The sequence below is a fragment of the Chionomys nivalis genome, chromosome 3 (assembly GCF_950005125.1).
Source record: "Chionomys nivalis chromosome 3, mChiNiv1.1, whole genome shotgun sequence".
Classification (NCBI taxonomy): domain Eukaryota; kingdom Metazoa; phylum Chordata; class Mammalia; order Rodentia; family Cricetidae; genus Chionomys; species Chionomys nivalis.
This window is the reverse complement of record NC_080088.1, coordinates 51,571,741-51,584,393: the sequence shown is the minus strand read 5'-3', so window position 1 is coordinate 51,584,393 and position 12,653 is coordinate 51,571,741. Positions and strand designations below refer to the sequence as shown.

The following is a 12,653-nucleotide window of genomic DNA, read 5'->3' as shown; positions in this document are numbered from 1 at the left end:
ATCTCGTTTTCTTAAGCTACAAACATATTGATGCAAGTGCTATGCTCTCCCTTTGGCGCATCTGAGAGGCTCAGAGAAAAGCTGCTGTGAAGCACTAGCTAATTTCTGGATCAAATGTCCCAAAAAAGAATTCTGACAAAGGGGGGATGAGGTGAGTGCAACTTCTGTAGGAGTTTCTTTGTTCCACTGAGCCTGCACCTAGCAAGCCCACCCTGTTGTCTGCAAGGTCCCTGACCAGCAAGTGGCCCTGATCCTGTACCAGAAGATCCATCTGGAGGGGTGAGTGTGTGCCTAACCGGCCGGCTGGACACCCTGGGAATGGAGCACAGGCAGCCTCCAATCCCCTAAAATTTCTGGCCATTCAGTGGGGCTTTTCTCCAGCTACTGCCTTTCTCTAATTATCCCGTCCCAGCTTGCCCCCCAAGCACTTCTTTCCATCTGTGGGGTCCTTAGATCCACCACCACAGCCTACTTCAGGATGGAGAGAATCTGAGAGCCAACTCCAGTGCTGAGCGGACCTAAGAGTGGGCAGACCAAGAAAAACCCCCAAGTATACAGTTAGCCACAGCAAAGATCGGACCAAGCCACAAGACTCTCCTAACAGCATTTGAAGGAAGAGATGGGCAGGTACCAATGCAAGAATTCTTCCAGCAATCTGAAAAGCAACATGATAATACCAGAATCCAACGAACATACTACAGGAAGACTTGAACACCCTAATCCAGAAGAAATAGAAGAAATAGACTTTAAATGTAACATTATGAAAGAAATTAAAGTCTTCCTTGAATTCAATGTAAACAAAGACACAACATACCCAAATCTATGGGACACTATGAAAGCAGTGCTAAGAGGAAAGTTCATAGCACTAAGTGCCCACATTAAAAAATGGAGAAAGCACACATAAAGACTTAACAGCACAGCTGAAAGCTCTAGAAAAAAAAAAGAAGCATACTCACCCAGAAGAAGTAAAAGACTGGATACAATCAAACTGAGGGCTGTAATCAACAAAATAGAAACACAGAAAACAATCCAAAGAATCAATGAAACAAAGAGCTGGTTCTTTGAAAAAATCAACAAGATTGACAAACTTCTATCCAAACTAATTCAAAGGCAGAGAGAGAACATGCAAATCAACAAGATCAGAAATGAAAAGGGGGACATAACAACAGACACTGAGGAAATTCAGAAAATCATTAGGTCTTACTACAAAAGCCTATATGTCACAAAGTTGGAAAATGTAAAAGAACTGGACTTGTTTTTAGATAAATACCATATACCAAAATTGAACCAAGACTAGGTGAACAATTTAAATAGACCTATAAGTTGTGAAGAAATAGAAGCTGTCATAATAAACCTCCCAATCAAAAAAAGCCCAGGACCAGATGGTTTTAATGCAGAATTTTACCAGAACTTCCAAGAAGAGCTGAAACCTATACTCCTTAATGTGTTTCACATAATAGAAATAGAAGAGTCATTGCCAAACTCTTTTTATGAAGCTACAGTTACCCTGATACCAAAACCACACAAAGACTCAACCAAGAAAGAGAATTACAGACCAGTCTCACTCATGAACATCAATGCAAAAATTCTCAATAAAATACTGGTATACCGAATTCAAGAACACATCCAAAAAATTATTCATTATGATCAAGTAGGCTTCATCCCAGAGATGCAGGGCTGGTTCAACATACAAAAATCTATCAACGTAATTCATCATATAAATAAACTGAAAGAAAAAAACCATATGATCATTTCATTAGATGCTGAAAAGCATTTGATAAAATTCAATACCCCTTTATGATAACAATCTTAGAGAGGTTAGGGATACAAGGATCATATCTAAATATAATAAAAGCAATATTCAGCAAGCCACCAGCTAACATCAAATTAAATGGAGAAAAACTCAAAGCCATTCCACTAAAATCAGGAATAAGACAAGGCTGTCCACTCTCACCATATCTTTTCAACATACTGCTTGAAGTTCTGGCAGTAGCAGTAAGACAACATAAGGATATCAAGGGGATTAGAATGGGAAAGGAAGAAGTCAAACTTTTGTTATTTGCAGATAATATGATAGTGTACATCAGTGACCGCAAAAACTCTACCAAAGAACTCCTACAGCTGATAAATACTTCAGTGATGTGGCAGGATACAAGATCAACTCAAAAAAATCAGTAGCCCTCCCATACACAAATGATAGAGAAGCAGAGAGGGAATTCAGAGAAACTTTACCTTTCACGATAGCCAAAATAGCATGAAGTATCTTGGGGTAACACTAACCAAGTAAGCGAAGATCTATTTGACAAGAACTTTAAGACTTTGAAGAAAGAAATTGGAGAGGACACCAGAAAATGGAAGGATCTCCTATGCTCTTGGATGGGTAGGATCAACATAGTAAAAATGGCAATTCTACCAAAGGCAATCTATAAATTCAATGCAATGCCCATCAAAATTCCAACAAAATTCTTCACAGACCTTGAGAGAACAATAATCAACTTTATATGGAAAAACAAAAAACCCAGGATAACCAAAAGAATCCTATACAATAAAGGAACGTCTGGAGGCATTACCATCCCTGACTTCTAACTCTATTACAGAGCTACAGTAATGAAAACAGCTTGGTATTGGCATAAAAACAGAGACGTCGACCAATGGAATCAAATCGAAGACCCAGATATTAACCGACAAACCAATGAACACCTGATTTTCGACAAAGGAGCTAAAATTATACAATGGAAGAAAGAAAGCACCTTTAATAAATGGTGCTGGCATAACTGGATGTAAACCTGTAGAAGAATGAAAATAGATCCATATCTATCACCATGCACAAAACTCAAGTCCAAATAGATTAAAGATCTCAATATAAATCTGACCACACTGAACTGATAGAAGAGAAAGCGGGAAGTAGACTGCAACACATGGGCACAGGAGACCACGTCCTACATATAACTCCAGTAGCACAGACAATAAGAGTAACAATGAATAAATGGGACCTCCTGAAACTAAGAAGCTTCTGTAAAGCAAAGGACACTGTCGTTAAGACAAAAAGGCATCCTACTGAATGGGAGAAGATCTTCACCAACCCCGCATCAGACAAAGGTCTGATCTCCAAAATGTATAAAGAACTCAAGAAACTAGACATTAAAATTCTAATTAACCCAATTTAAAAAAAATGGGGTACTGAACTGAACAGAGAATTCTCAACAGAAGAAGTTCAAATGGTCAAAAGACACTTAAGGTCATATTCAACCTCCTTAGCGATCAGGGAATGCAAATCAAAACAACTTTGAGATACCATCTTACACCTGTCAGAATGGCTAAAATCAAAAACACTAATGATAGCCTACACTGGAGAGGATGTGGAGTAAGGGGTACACTCATCCATTGTTGGTGGGAATGCAAACTTGTGCAACCACTTTGGAAATCAGTGTGGCGGTTTCTCAGGAAGTTGGGAATCAACCTACCTCAGGATCCAGCAATACCACTCTTGGGAATATACCCAAGAGATGCCCAATCATACTACAAAAGCATTTGTTCAACTATGTTCATAGCAGCATTATTTGTAATAGCCAGAACCTGGAAACAACCTAGATGCCCCTCTATGGAAGAATGGATAAAGTGTGGCACATCTACACATCAGAGTACTATTCAGCGGTAAAAAACAATGCCATCTTGAATTTTGCATGCAAATGGATGGAAATAGAAAACACTATCCTGAGTGAGTTAACCCAAACCCAAAAAGATGAATATGGTATGTACTCACTCATTAGTGGACTCTAGCCATAAAGAAAGGACATTAAACCTATAGTTCACAAGCCTAGAGAAGCCAAATAACAAGGTGAACCCAAAGAAAAACATATATAGATACTCCTAGAAATTGGAAGCAAACAAGAATGCCGGGCAAAAGTTGGGAGCATGGGGTTGGGGATAGGGGTGGGGTTGGAGAAGGGGAGAGGGGGAGAAAGAAGAGATAAGGGAAAGACTAGGGAGTGTTTGGGGGAGTGGGAGGGTGGAGATGGAGGAAGGGCAGATATAGGAGCAGGGAAGAAGATATCTACATTAAGGGAGCCATTTTAGGGTTGGCAAGAGACTTGGCTCTAGAGGGATGTCCCCAGCTAGGTCCTTGGGCAGCAGAGGAGAGGGTGCCTGAACTGGCCTTGCCCCACTATCACACTGATGATTATCTTGAATATCACCATAGAATCTTCATCTGGTGACAGATGGAGACAGAGACAGAGACCTTCATCAGAGCAATGAACTGAGTTCCCAAGGTCCATTTGAAGAGCAGAAGGAGGGAGAAGATGACCAAGCAATTCAGGACCGCGAGGGGTGGGTCCACCCACTAAGACAGTGTGCCTGATTTAATGGCAGCTCACTAAATCCAGCTGGACCAGGACTGAACAAGCATGTGATCAAACTGGACTCTCTGAATGTAGCTGACAATGGGGGTGAACTGAGATGCCATCGATAATGGCACAGGGACCTGTTTCTACTGCATGTACTGGCTTTTGGGGATCCTAGTCTATTTGGATGCACAACTTCCCAGATCTGGATGGAGGGGAGAGGGCCTTGGACTTCCCACAGGGCAGGCTTCCCTGCCCTCTCTTAAGGAGGGAAGGGGAGGGAGGAGGGTGAGTGGGGGAGGGAGGGGGGCGTGGAATGGGAGGAGGGGAGGAAGTGTAAATTTTTGAATGGAAAAATGAAAAAAAAAAGAATTCTGGCAAAGCAATCAAGTATGGATTTGATTAGTATATTTTAATCATAAAAATCAAAATTCAAAGTAATATCCTCATATCCTAAAAAATTTCTGAGAAATCAAAACATCTGCTCTTGGGGATGCTGCTCACATACATGACTGTATAAATAATTTGCCTCAGTCAGTTTCCATGAGACTAAGCTGGTGGCATGCAGTGGGAGTCAGTGTCCAACTTTAAATTAGTTAAATTATTTCCCAAGTCAGAAGGGCACTGATTCTTGACAAATCCAGGATTGTGAGTTGGTCTACTGTAGAATCTGAACAAGAATGTCTTTCTTGGTTGATTCTAGTGTGTGGAAGGCAATGACTACAGTTAAAACACAAACACAAACCCATTAGGTTCTAGATGACAAGTCTGTCTCTAAGAGTATACTTAGAATGAAAGCAAACAAGTTAAATTTGCTTTCTTCTGGGATTAAACTATTCCCAGCTACACAATTATTTTAACATGTTATTATATCTAGAATCACAACAATAGTGACTTTTAATTTCATAAAGAAAGTTTGTTTTCACAAAATAAAAAAAAAACCTAGAAATGGCATGTTTTTGTAAAAAAAAGGAAACACATTACTTCTTTTTGAAAAGCTTGGTTTCTAGCAGAGATCTAATCAGAGAAAAAAATTCTTATTAGTACATAATTTGCACATGTGATGAGAACAAAGCATTCACCTCCAGTATGGCTGCACACCTACTGTTGTCCACAATGACTGGGTCAGCAGAATGACCAGGCTGCAGGATTCTTCCACTAATCATGGTAGACTTGTGTACATTACATTGCTGAATAACTCTTGTAGCCTCACCCTGCTGTCAGATGTTATAGTAACCTAGGCTACTTCTTAAAGTTTGTGAGATTTGTAAAGGATGAATATTCTTCTAAGATTCTCAAGACATCAGTCTTTGTAGAGTGTCTATTTTGACACTCTACAGACATAAAACCATGGTTTTCAGTAAAGACCTTTCATAGAACTTTGTTCATGAATTCTGAGTTTATGTTTAGCCGCATGGATGAAAATCCGTCTTCAGGTCCCATTATCCAGCCCCGCTGCCTCTTTAGCCCTTTATGCAGAGATTATTAGTAATGTTCATGAGAATTGCTCACTTTAAAATAATTACTTACAATGCCATAAATAAAAAAAACAAAAACAAAGTAGTACCTTGATTCAGAATCAGCTTCCTTGCTCAATTATCCAATCCATGTCTTACTATATATTTCTTCTCTTCTTAATACTGACCTGGAATTCATGATCCCCTTGCCTTAACCAGCTAAGTGCTAGGAATACAGGCAGACTTTGCCCCGGCTTTAACTTCCAGTCTCACAAAGTGCAGTACAGATTATCAAAGACAACATCCACGTTACACGAAACTGAGCTAGGCAGCAAGTTCTAAAACATCTTTTACTCTGATCAACTGGTATCGCCACAGAATTCCAGTTCACCTCAAGAGAGTACAATTTTCAACAAATTACATTAAAGTTATTGACAAAAGTCCTTCAATCCAAGTGAAATAGCATATGTTCCAAATCCTTCCACAGACTTTTCTTGCTCCTTTGACTGTATTACAGTCTTCATTCAATAATTTGTTAAACTCTTGTTAAGACAAGAGCAGACTAGGCAAGAAGGCACATGCCTATAATTTCAACATTGGAGCTGCTGAGGCAGGAAAATCACAGGCTGGCCTGTCGGATACTAACCCAACGCCCCTCTTCTCCCATTCTTAAAATTGTGGGTGTTCTCAACCTAAAAGCATGAGGTGGTTTCTTGGAGCAACTGTGCTCTCTCTGGTACCTTATTGTCGGTCCTGATCGTGACTTTCAGCTGCGGTAGTACACGCTCCACTTCTAGACTCCATTCCGCAGCATCTGTCGTAGATTCCAAAATATCTTCTTGTTTGGCAGACTCGTTTGTGTCCTAAGAAAAGAAAGATATCACAAGATTTGGAGTTTATAAAAAGAACTGGAAAAATCTTGAGGCATTTAAGCAGCACTGCACAATTTAAATCGAGGATAGTAGTGTTAAAATTACAGTGCAGCAGAAATTCTTTTCTGTCGTCCTACCCAGGTTGCAAGAAAATTTGGTAGAATAGCAAAATAAGTATTTTAAAATGAGGTTAATATCTAACATTTCATAATGGATAATGCTTTGGAAATATTGGATGGAACTCCATGATGATTTTACCAAATGGACACTCCATTTAGGAATTCTAACTGCTATCAGTAGAGAAATACAAATACTCAGGTTTGGTAAGGAAATGTTAGCTGAATTTGTGATACAGAAACACAAAGCCAAAATAGGAAAGAAAAAAGAGATACAATTTCAGACCCAAAGTGTTTATTATTTACAAACTATATATTCATAACTAGACTAATGTTTTGGCTAAGTTGAAGTACAGGGCACTGTAAAATGCGACATGATGTAGACATGCTTGAACTCCAAAGGGTAGGGGCCTTTGGCTTCTGACCATGAATAACAAAGGTGACTCACGGCCATTGAGTGACAGAAAGAACCTCCACCCCTCTGATTTCTCAGCCTTTCATATTTTAGCATTAGATATCAGGATCTAAGAATGTAGAGAATTTACACATTAATGATTTAAAAACAAAGCCCAAAGCATTAATTTTGAAGGCAGATTTTCTTCTTTAAACTCCTCGATAAGTGATTCTAAAGAAAAATTAAATAGTTATATATGATAAAAGATACAAGAAGCATAAAAATTAAGTACATGAACCTTATATGAATTCTAATTAAAATAATATGCAAAATATTTTAATTTAAAAATATGGTTTTTGCACCCAAGTGATTGTATGTATGTGTGTAGTGAGTGTGTGTGTGTGTGTGTGTGTGTGTGGTGAGTGTATGCCTGCTACTTAAGTGCATAAGTAAAGGTCAGGGCTTAAAATGAGGTATCTTATGCCATTGCTTTCTTCTTTCTCTTCTTTCCTTTCCTTCCTTCCTTCCTTCCTTCTTTTTTTTTTTTTTTTTTTTTTTTTTTTGTGAGACATGACTTTCATTGAACCTGGAGCACCTGATATTTTTTTTTTTAGGCTAGCTGGCCAGGGAACTGTCAGAAACTATGTTTCTACCCTCCAGAGCTAGGGTTCTAGGGGCTTGCCACCATGCCTGATCATTACATTAAACACACACACTTGTGTGTGTGTGTTTATGTGTGTGTGTTTGTGGAGAGAGAGAGAGAGAGAGAGAGAGAGAGAGAGAGAGAGAGAGAGAGAGAGAGAGAGGGAGTAAGTGAGATGCCATGTAGCTGCCAGAGGAGAAAGACGTGAGCCACCAGCAGGAACCTTGCCAGTAGGCCATAAGCCTCGTGGTAAAATATAAAATAATAAAAATGGTTGATTTAAAATACAAGAACTAATAACACACTTAAGTGATTGGTCAAGCAGTGATTCAAATAATATAGTTTCTGTGTGATTACTTCAAGTCAGAGTGGTCAGAAATGAACGAGCAGCCTCTGACATCATGTGTGCCTCTGCTCCTTGGTGCTGGGGTTAGATGTGAACTGCAGCACCTTGTTTTTTTCATGTCTGCATAAAAAGTATTTTACTGATTGAGCCCCACCCCTCTCACCACTAAGTGATAGGGTTAAGACAGTCAAGGTATCAGAAATTGCTGGATGTTAGAAAATGATTAATTCTAGGGGTACAACTTGGTGTGATGGTAATATTAAAAACAAACCTTCCTAGTCAGAATATATGCCAAGGTTTTAGAGATGAGTTGAATGATGTTTGAAATTCACCTGAAAATATTTTGGGACAAAAAAAAGTAAGCATAGGTAAAACATCACTGAAAAAATATTAACAACTTTAAAAAAGGCAATGGTGCATAAGGGGCCATTATCTAATTCTAATTTTGTTACATTTGAAATGCTCTGTAATATAAAATTCAACAATAAACACCATACAAACATAAAACTTTAGAAACGATGTAAATAACACAGTGAAGTTACACTCTTAATGTGAATTTAGGCCGTTGAAAGACATCTCTTTAATGTCTAACTACAGTGGTTTGCATTTCTGTGGAAGCCTGAGGTCTCTAGTAACTGATGTCACTCACGGGACTGCAGCACTGCTGAAACGGCTATACATCCCCTTCCTATTAGCAAGTCCTGATAGACTCAAGAGAGCACATACTGCTTCACACTCCTATCCCTACTATCTGAGGATGGAAAACTAATGTGTGCATACATACTTTATTATGTATATTCTGCATTTATTCAGGTCTATTCTACTTAGAAGGCCTCAAAGTGCTTGTTTTTTAAACAATAAAGTACTTTTTAAAAAAACTTTAAGTATTTGTCACAGTAAAACCTGGACATCAAAGTGAAAATAACTCAAGATTGGACCTCAGGTACCACAGTGCCCATTTAAACACTGGAACCCTCATTTTGAGCACTTAAACGACTACTGTATGGTCTATAATCTAAACACAGGGTGGCACAGGAACACTGAGCGCCATAGCTGGGAAGTTGAGAGGGCTGTAGTGTTCACAAGGCAGACACATGTGTAGTTCCCATAGGGGAGTGTGGTCATGGCAGGGAAAGGTTCTCTCTCATTTGATTTGCACTGGCACTCACAACAGGCATGCTCTGGGGAGAGCAGCACGTGCACACTCACTAGCACATCTAGCTACTTGCCCTGGCTCACACAAGTTCAAATTCTGACTAGTTCACTTGCACCAAACAGGCTAGAGTAGCAGGGTGGGTGGAAGTGAGGCTGTGTGCACTGAGTAACGTAATATATAATCCTTAACTATGTGAAGCTTGAGTGGGTGGGCTACACAGGCAGCTCCTGCCAGGGTTAAGGGCCCCACACTGCAGTCCCACAAAGCCAGACCGAACCAAAGAAAACACATCCTCTCAGTAGCAAGTTAGCCTAGTTCTTAATAGACTGTAGATGCTGTGGTCACTGATATAAAAAAATTGAATTATGGAGCTATTATTTAGATTAAGTGAAGCCACATGGCGTAGATTAAAGCCTGAGCTCGTGCTATCCAACATCATCCCCTCATTCCTGCCACTTCTCCTTGTCTGCCTTTCAAGGGGTGACTTCTAGAATTGCCAAAGCTGGGAAGAAAGGACCACTGGCTGAACTTTCTTTAGTTGGGGACATATCATCTCCATCTGTGAATATACCGTCTGTGAATATACTCAATTTTATTCTCATACAGTGCTCTTATTTGTAGGATGAAGACTAAATGCTGCTTTTGGATACCCTAGTACATGTTAAAGCATGAACTTTAACATTGGCCCTTTTAGCTCTTCCTTTTCTGTCTCCCTCTTGAAGAGGCAGCTTCTGTCTTCTCTCTCTCTCTCTCTCTCTCTCTCTCTCTCCTTTCTCTCTCTCTTTTTCTCTCTCTCTCTCTTTGCCTCTCTGCTCTTCTCCCCTTCTCCCTTCCCCCTTCAGAACCCAGTAAATAAATATCCAACCTCACTCTTAAAAAAAAATTGGTCCTTTTAAAAAGTGTGTTCACTATTCCTGGCTTATTTAGTTTTCTTCTGCACTAATTTGCTAACTCCCACGGCCAATGTCTAAAGATAATTTAATATAGGAACTCAGCCTTTTTCCTCACTTTGGTCATATTTAATATACCGAGAACCTGCCCAGTTGCTGAGAAGAGAAGGTAGCTCGAGAACGAGAGCAGCTCAGGCTTGGAGAGTAGCACGAACTTACTCAGCTTCTGCTTCCACATTTGCTTGTTTACTTCATAACCTTATTCCCCATTCAACATCTCTTAACATCTGTGAACCGCACACATTAACTAACAGTAAGTCAGGTAAAATTCTATCCTGCGCCTCGGTTTATTAGAACACTTGGAGAAAACCACTTTTCATTTAACACATGGTAATTTATGTGTGTCTATTAGTAAAGACAAGACTGCTTCTTTGATATGATCAAAATCTTGGGTCCTTCTCTGGAGCGGTATTGACTGAGGTCATGCTTGGCTCTCAGGAAACTGCATTTTTCAGTTACCTTTGTGGAAGGGACAACTAGACACTCGGGAGACAAGGATATCCAGCAGTTTTCCTTCCATAATTAGCTTCACCAATAATTCATCTGTTAAATTCTTAGAAGATCTGAGGCCAGAATCCAGGTACTGTACTCGGTTTGGGAAGATAAAAGGCTTTAATTCCTGCCTGCAAGGGGTTTACAGCTTCTTAGGAAGCATTTGAGGTCAGCTAATGGGAGTGAATTTGGTCTTGGGTAAAAGGGGGATGGATGAAACGGGAGGTGATCCTCGCTGTGAAAGGAAGAAAAGAAGATAATAGTCCAAACCATCCCATAAAGTAACCTTGGGATCAAATAGTGGGGACAAGATCAAAGTCAGTTCAGAGATCAAACATGAAATGTTAATAGTCTGCTCAGAGCGTGTGCCAGAAAGTAGTCTGTCTCTCCCAGGTCATATTAATAAGACAAGACAGTTAAGACATGACAGCATATACACCTAAAGAGACTGCATATGTACATGTGTGTGCTCTCCAAATAAAAATGTATATGTAACATGTACGCACACTTATAAACACATAACAATCTTATGGAGAGACTTAAATTCATCTGAAGAGATCAATTCATACACCTACCAAGATAAACTTCAAATGGCGTTAACTGCCAAGATTAAATAGTCCCAGCCAGGTGCGGTACACACGACTGCAATCTCAGTAGTCAGGCTGGCAACCAAGTTCCAGGTCAGCCTGGTCTATATGACTCTTTTTACAAAATAAAAAAGAAGTGAAATAGTCCCAAGACTCTGTGCAGGAAACAACACCATCTTGAGAGTCACCATGGTACATTGTACACGACACAATAGTGACCTCAAATTTCATCTCTTACCACTTGTGTTTTAATTTTCTGCCAACCCCTCCCCACTGCTCCTTATTATAAAATATGTGATTTTATACATCCAAATTTCTTTATTTTATGTTTTGTTTTTCATATCATGTATTACCATGTCTAACTGTACCCATTTAACACTGTCATTCATGTTTCTATTCATTGCTTTTGTTCTTTTTTCCACCTGTTGATCCACGTGAGTTTACATGGACATAATAAATGAGGGAAGAATCTAGCTTTTTCTTCACATTAACAGCTTGATATGCCACCACTACTTAACCAAAAAGTTCAACTTTTGTCAATAATAACATCATTTCATATACTGATTTTGCCACATATTTGGATTATTTCATGGATCCTAAACTAGTCTATTGTTCTATTTCCAAGCCAGCCATACCCACCCTCTATGCCAGTCATAATCAATCTAACTTACATAAAAAGCACAAACAATTATATACACCCTTCAGCAGATTCTGAAATAGCAGGATCTTACATAAGCTGAGGTCAATGAGAGAATACAGGGTAGAATGTTTATGTCTAGTGCTGAAATGTGGAGAGATTTTCACATTTTACCTACAGTACTATTTTGTGCTCTAATTTACAAGAAACATTCGCTTTTTAAATAATAAAAATTGAAGCATCTTTCTGCCTATACATCCATGTACATAGACTGTGGCAACAATAAAGTTTTGGTCAGGCTTCAATTTGCAAATTAGGCAACTGATCATGTACATAACCTTGTCTCTCCCTCACCCCTGACACACACACACACACAATTTCTTTTAATTCAAGGTAAGGCAATTCCCTCCTGAGCTTTCAAACGTGTGTGACTACATTAGTATCCCCCCCATGCCCCGTGTGTGTGTGTGTGTGTGTGTGTGTGTGTGTGTGTGTGTGTATGAAGGTGCCTGTTGGGGGCAGGAGTAAAATATAAGCAGTTACAAATATAAGTTTAACTAACTTTAGAAATAAGATGGAATATAGATAGGACAGGCTCTAACTGAGAAACTCAGGGTTTAACTGAGAAAGGAGGAAGTATGTTTTATGACAATAGTGAGA

General features: G+C 39.3%; 1 protein-coding gene across 1 annotated transcript in view; it reads right to left on the bottom strand.

Annotated features, from left to right (window-relative positions):
- Positions 1 to 12,653, bottom strand: part of Ift57 (intraflagellar transport 57) — a 58,972-nt gene that overhangs the window by 25,128 nt on the left and 21,191 nt on the right. Inside the window, exon 6 of the mRNA XM_057763398.1 lies at positions 6,541 to 6,663. Within this exon, the coding sequence (XP_057619381.1) occupies positions 6,541 to 6,663 (123 nt within the window). The remainder of the gene's footprint in view (positions 1 to 6,540; positions 6,664 to 12,653) is intronic.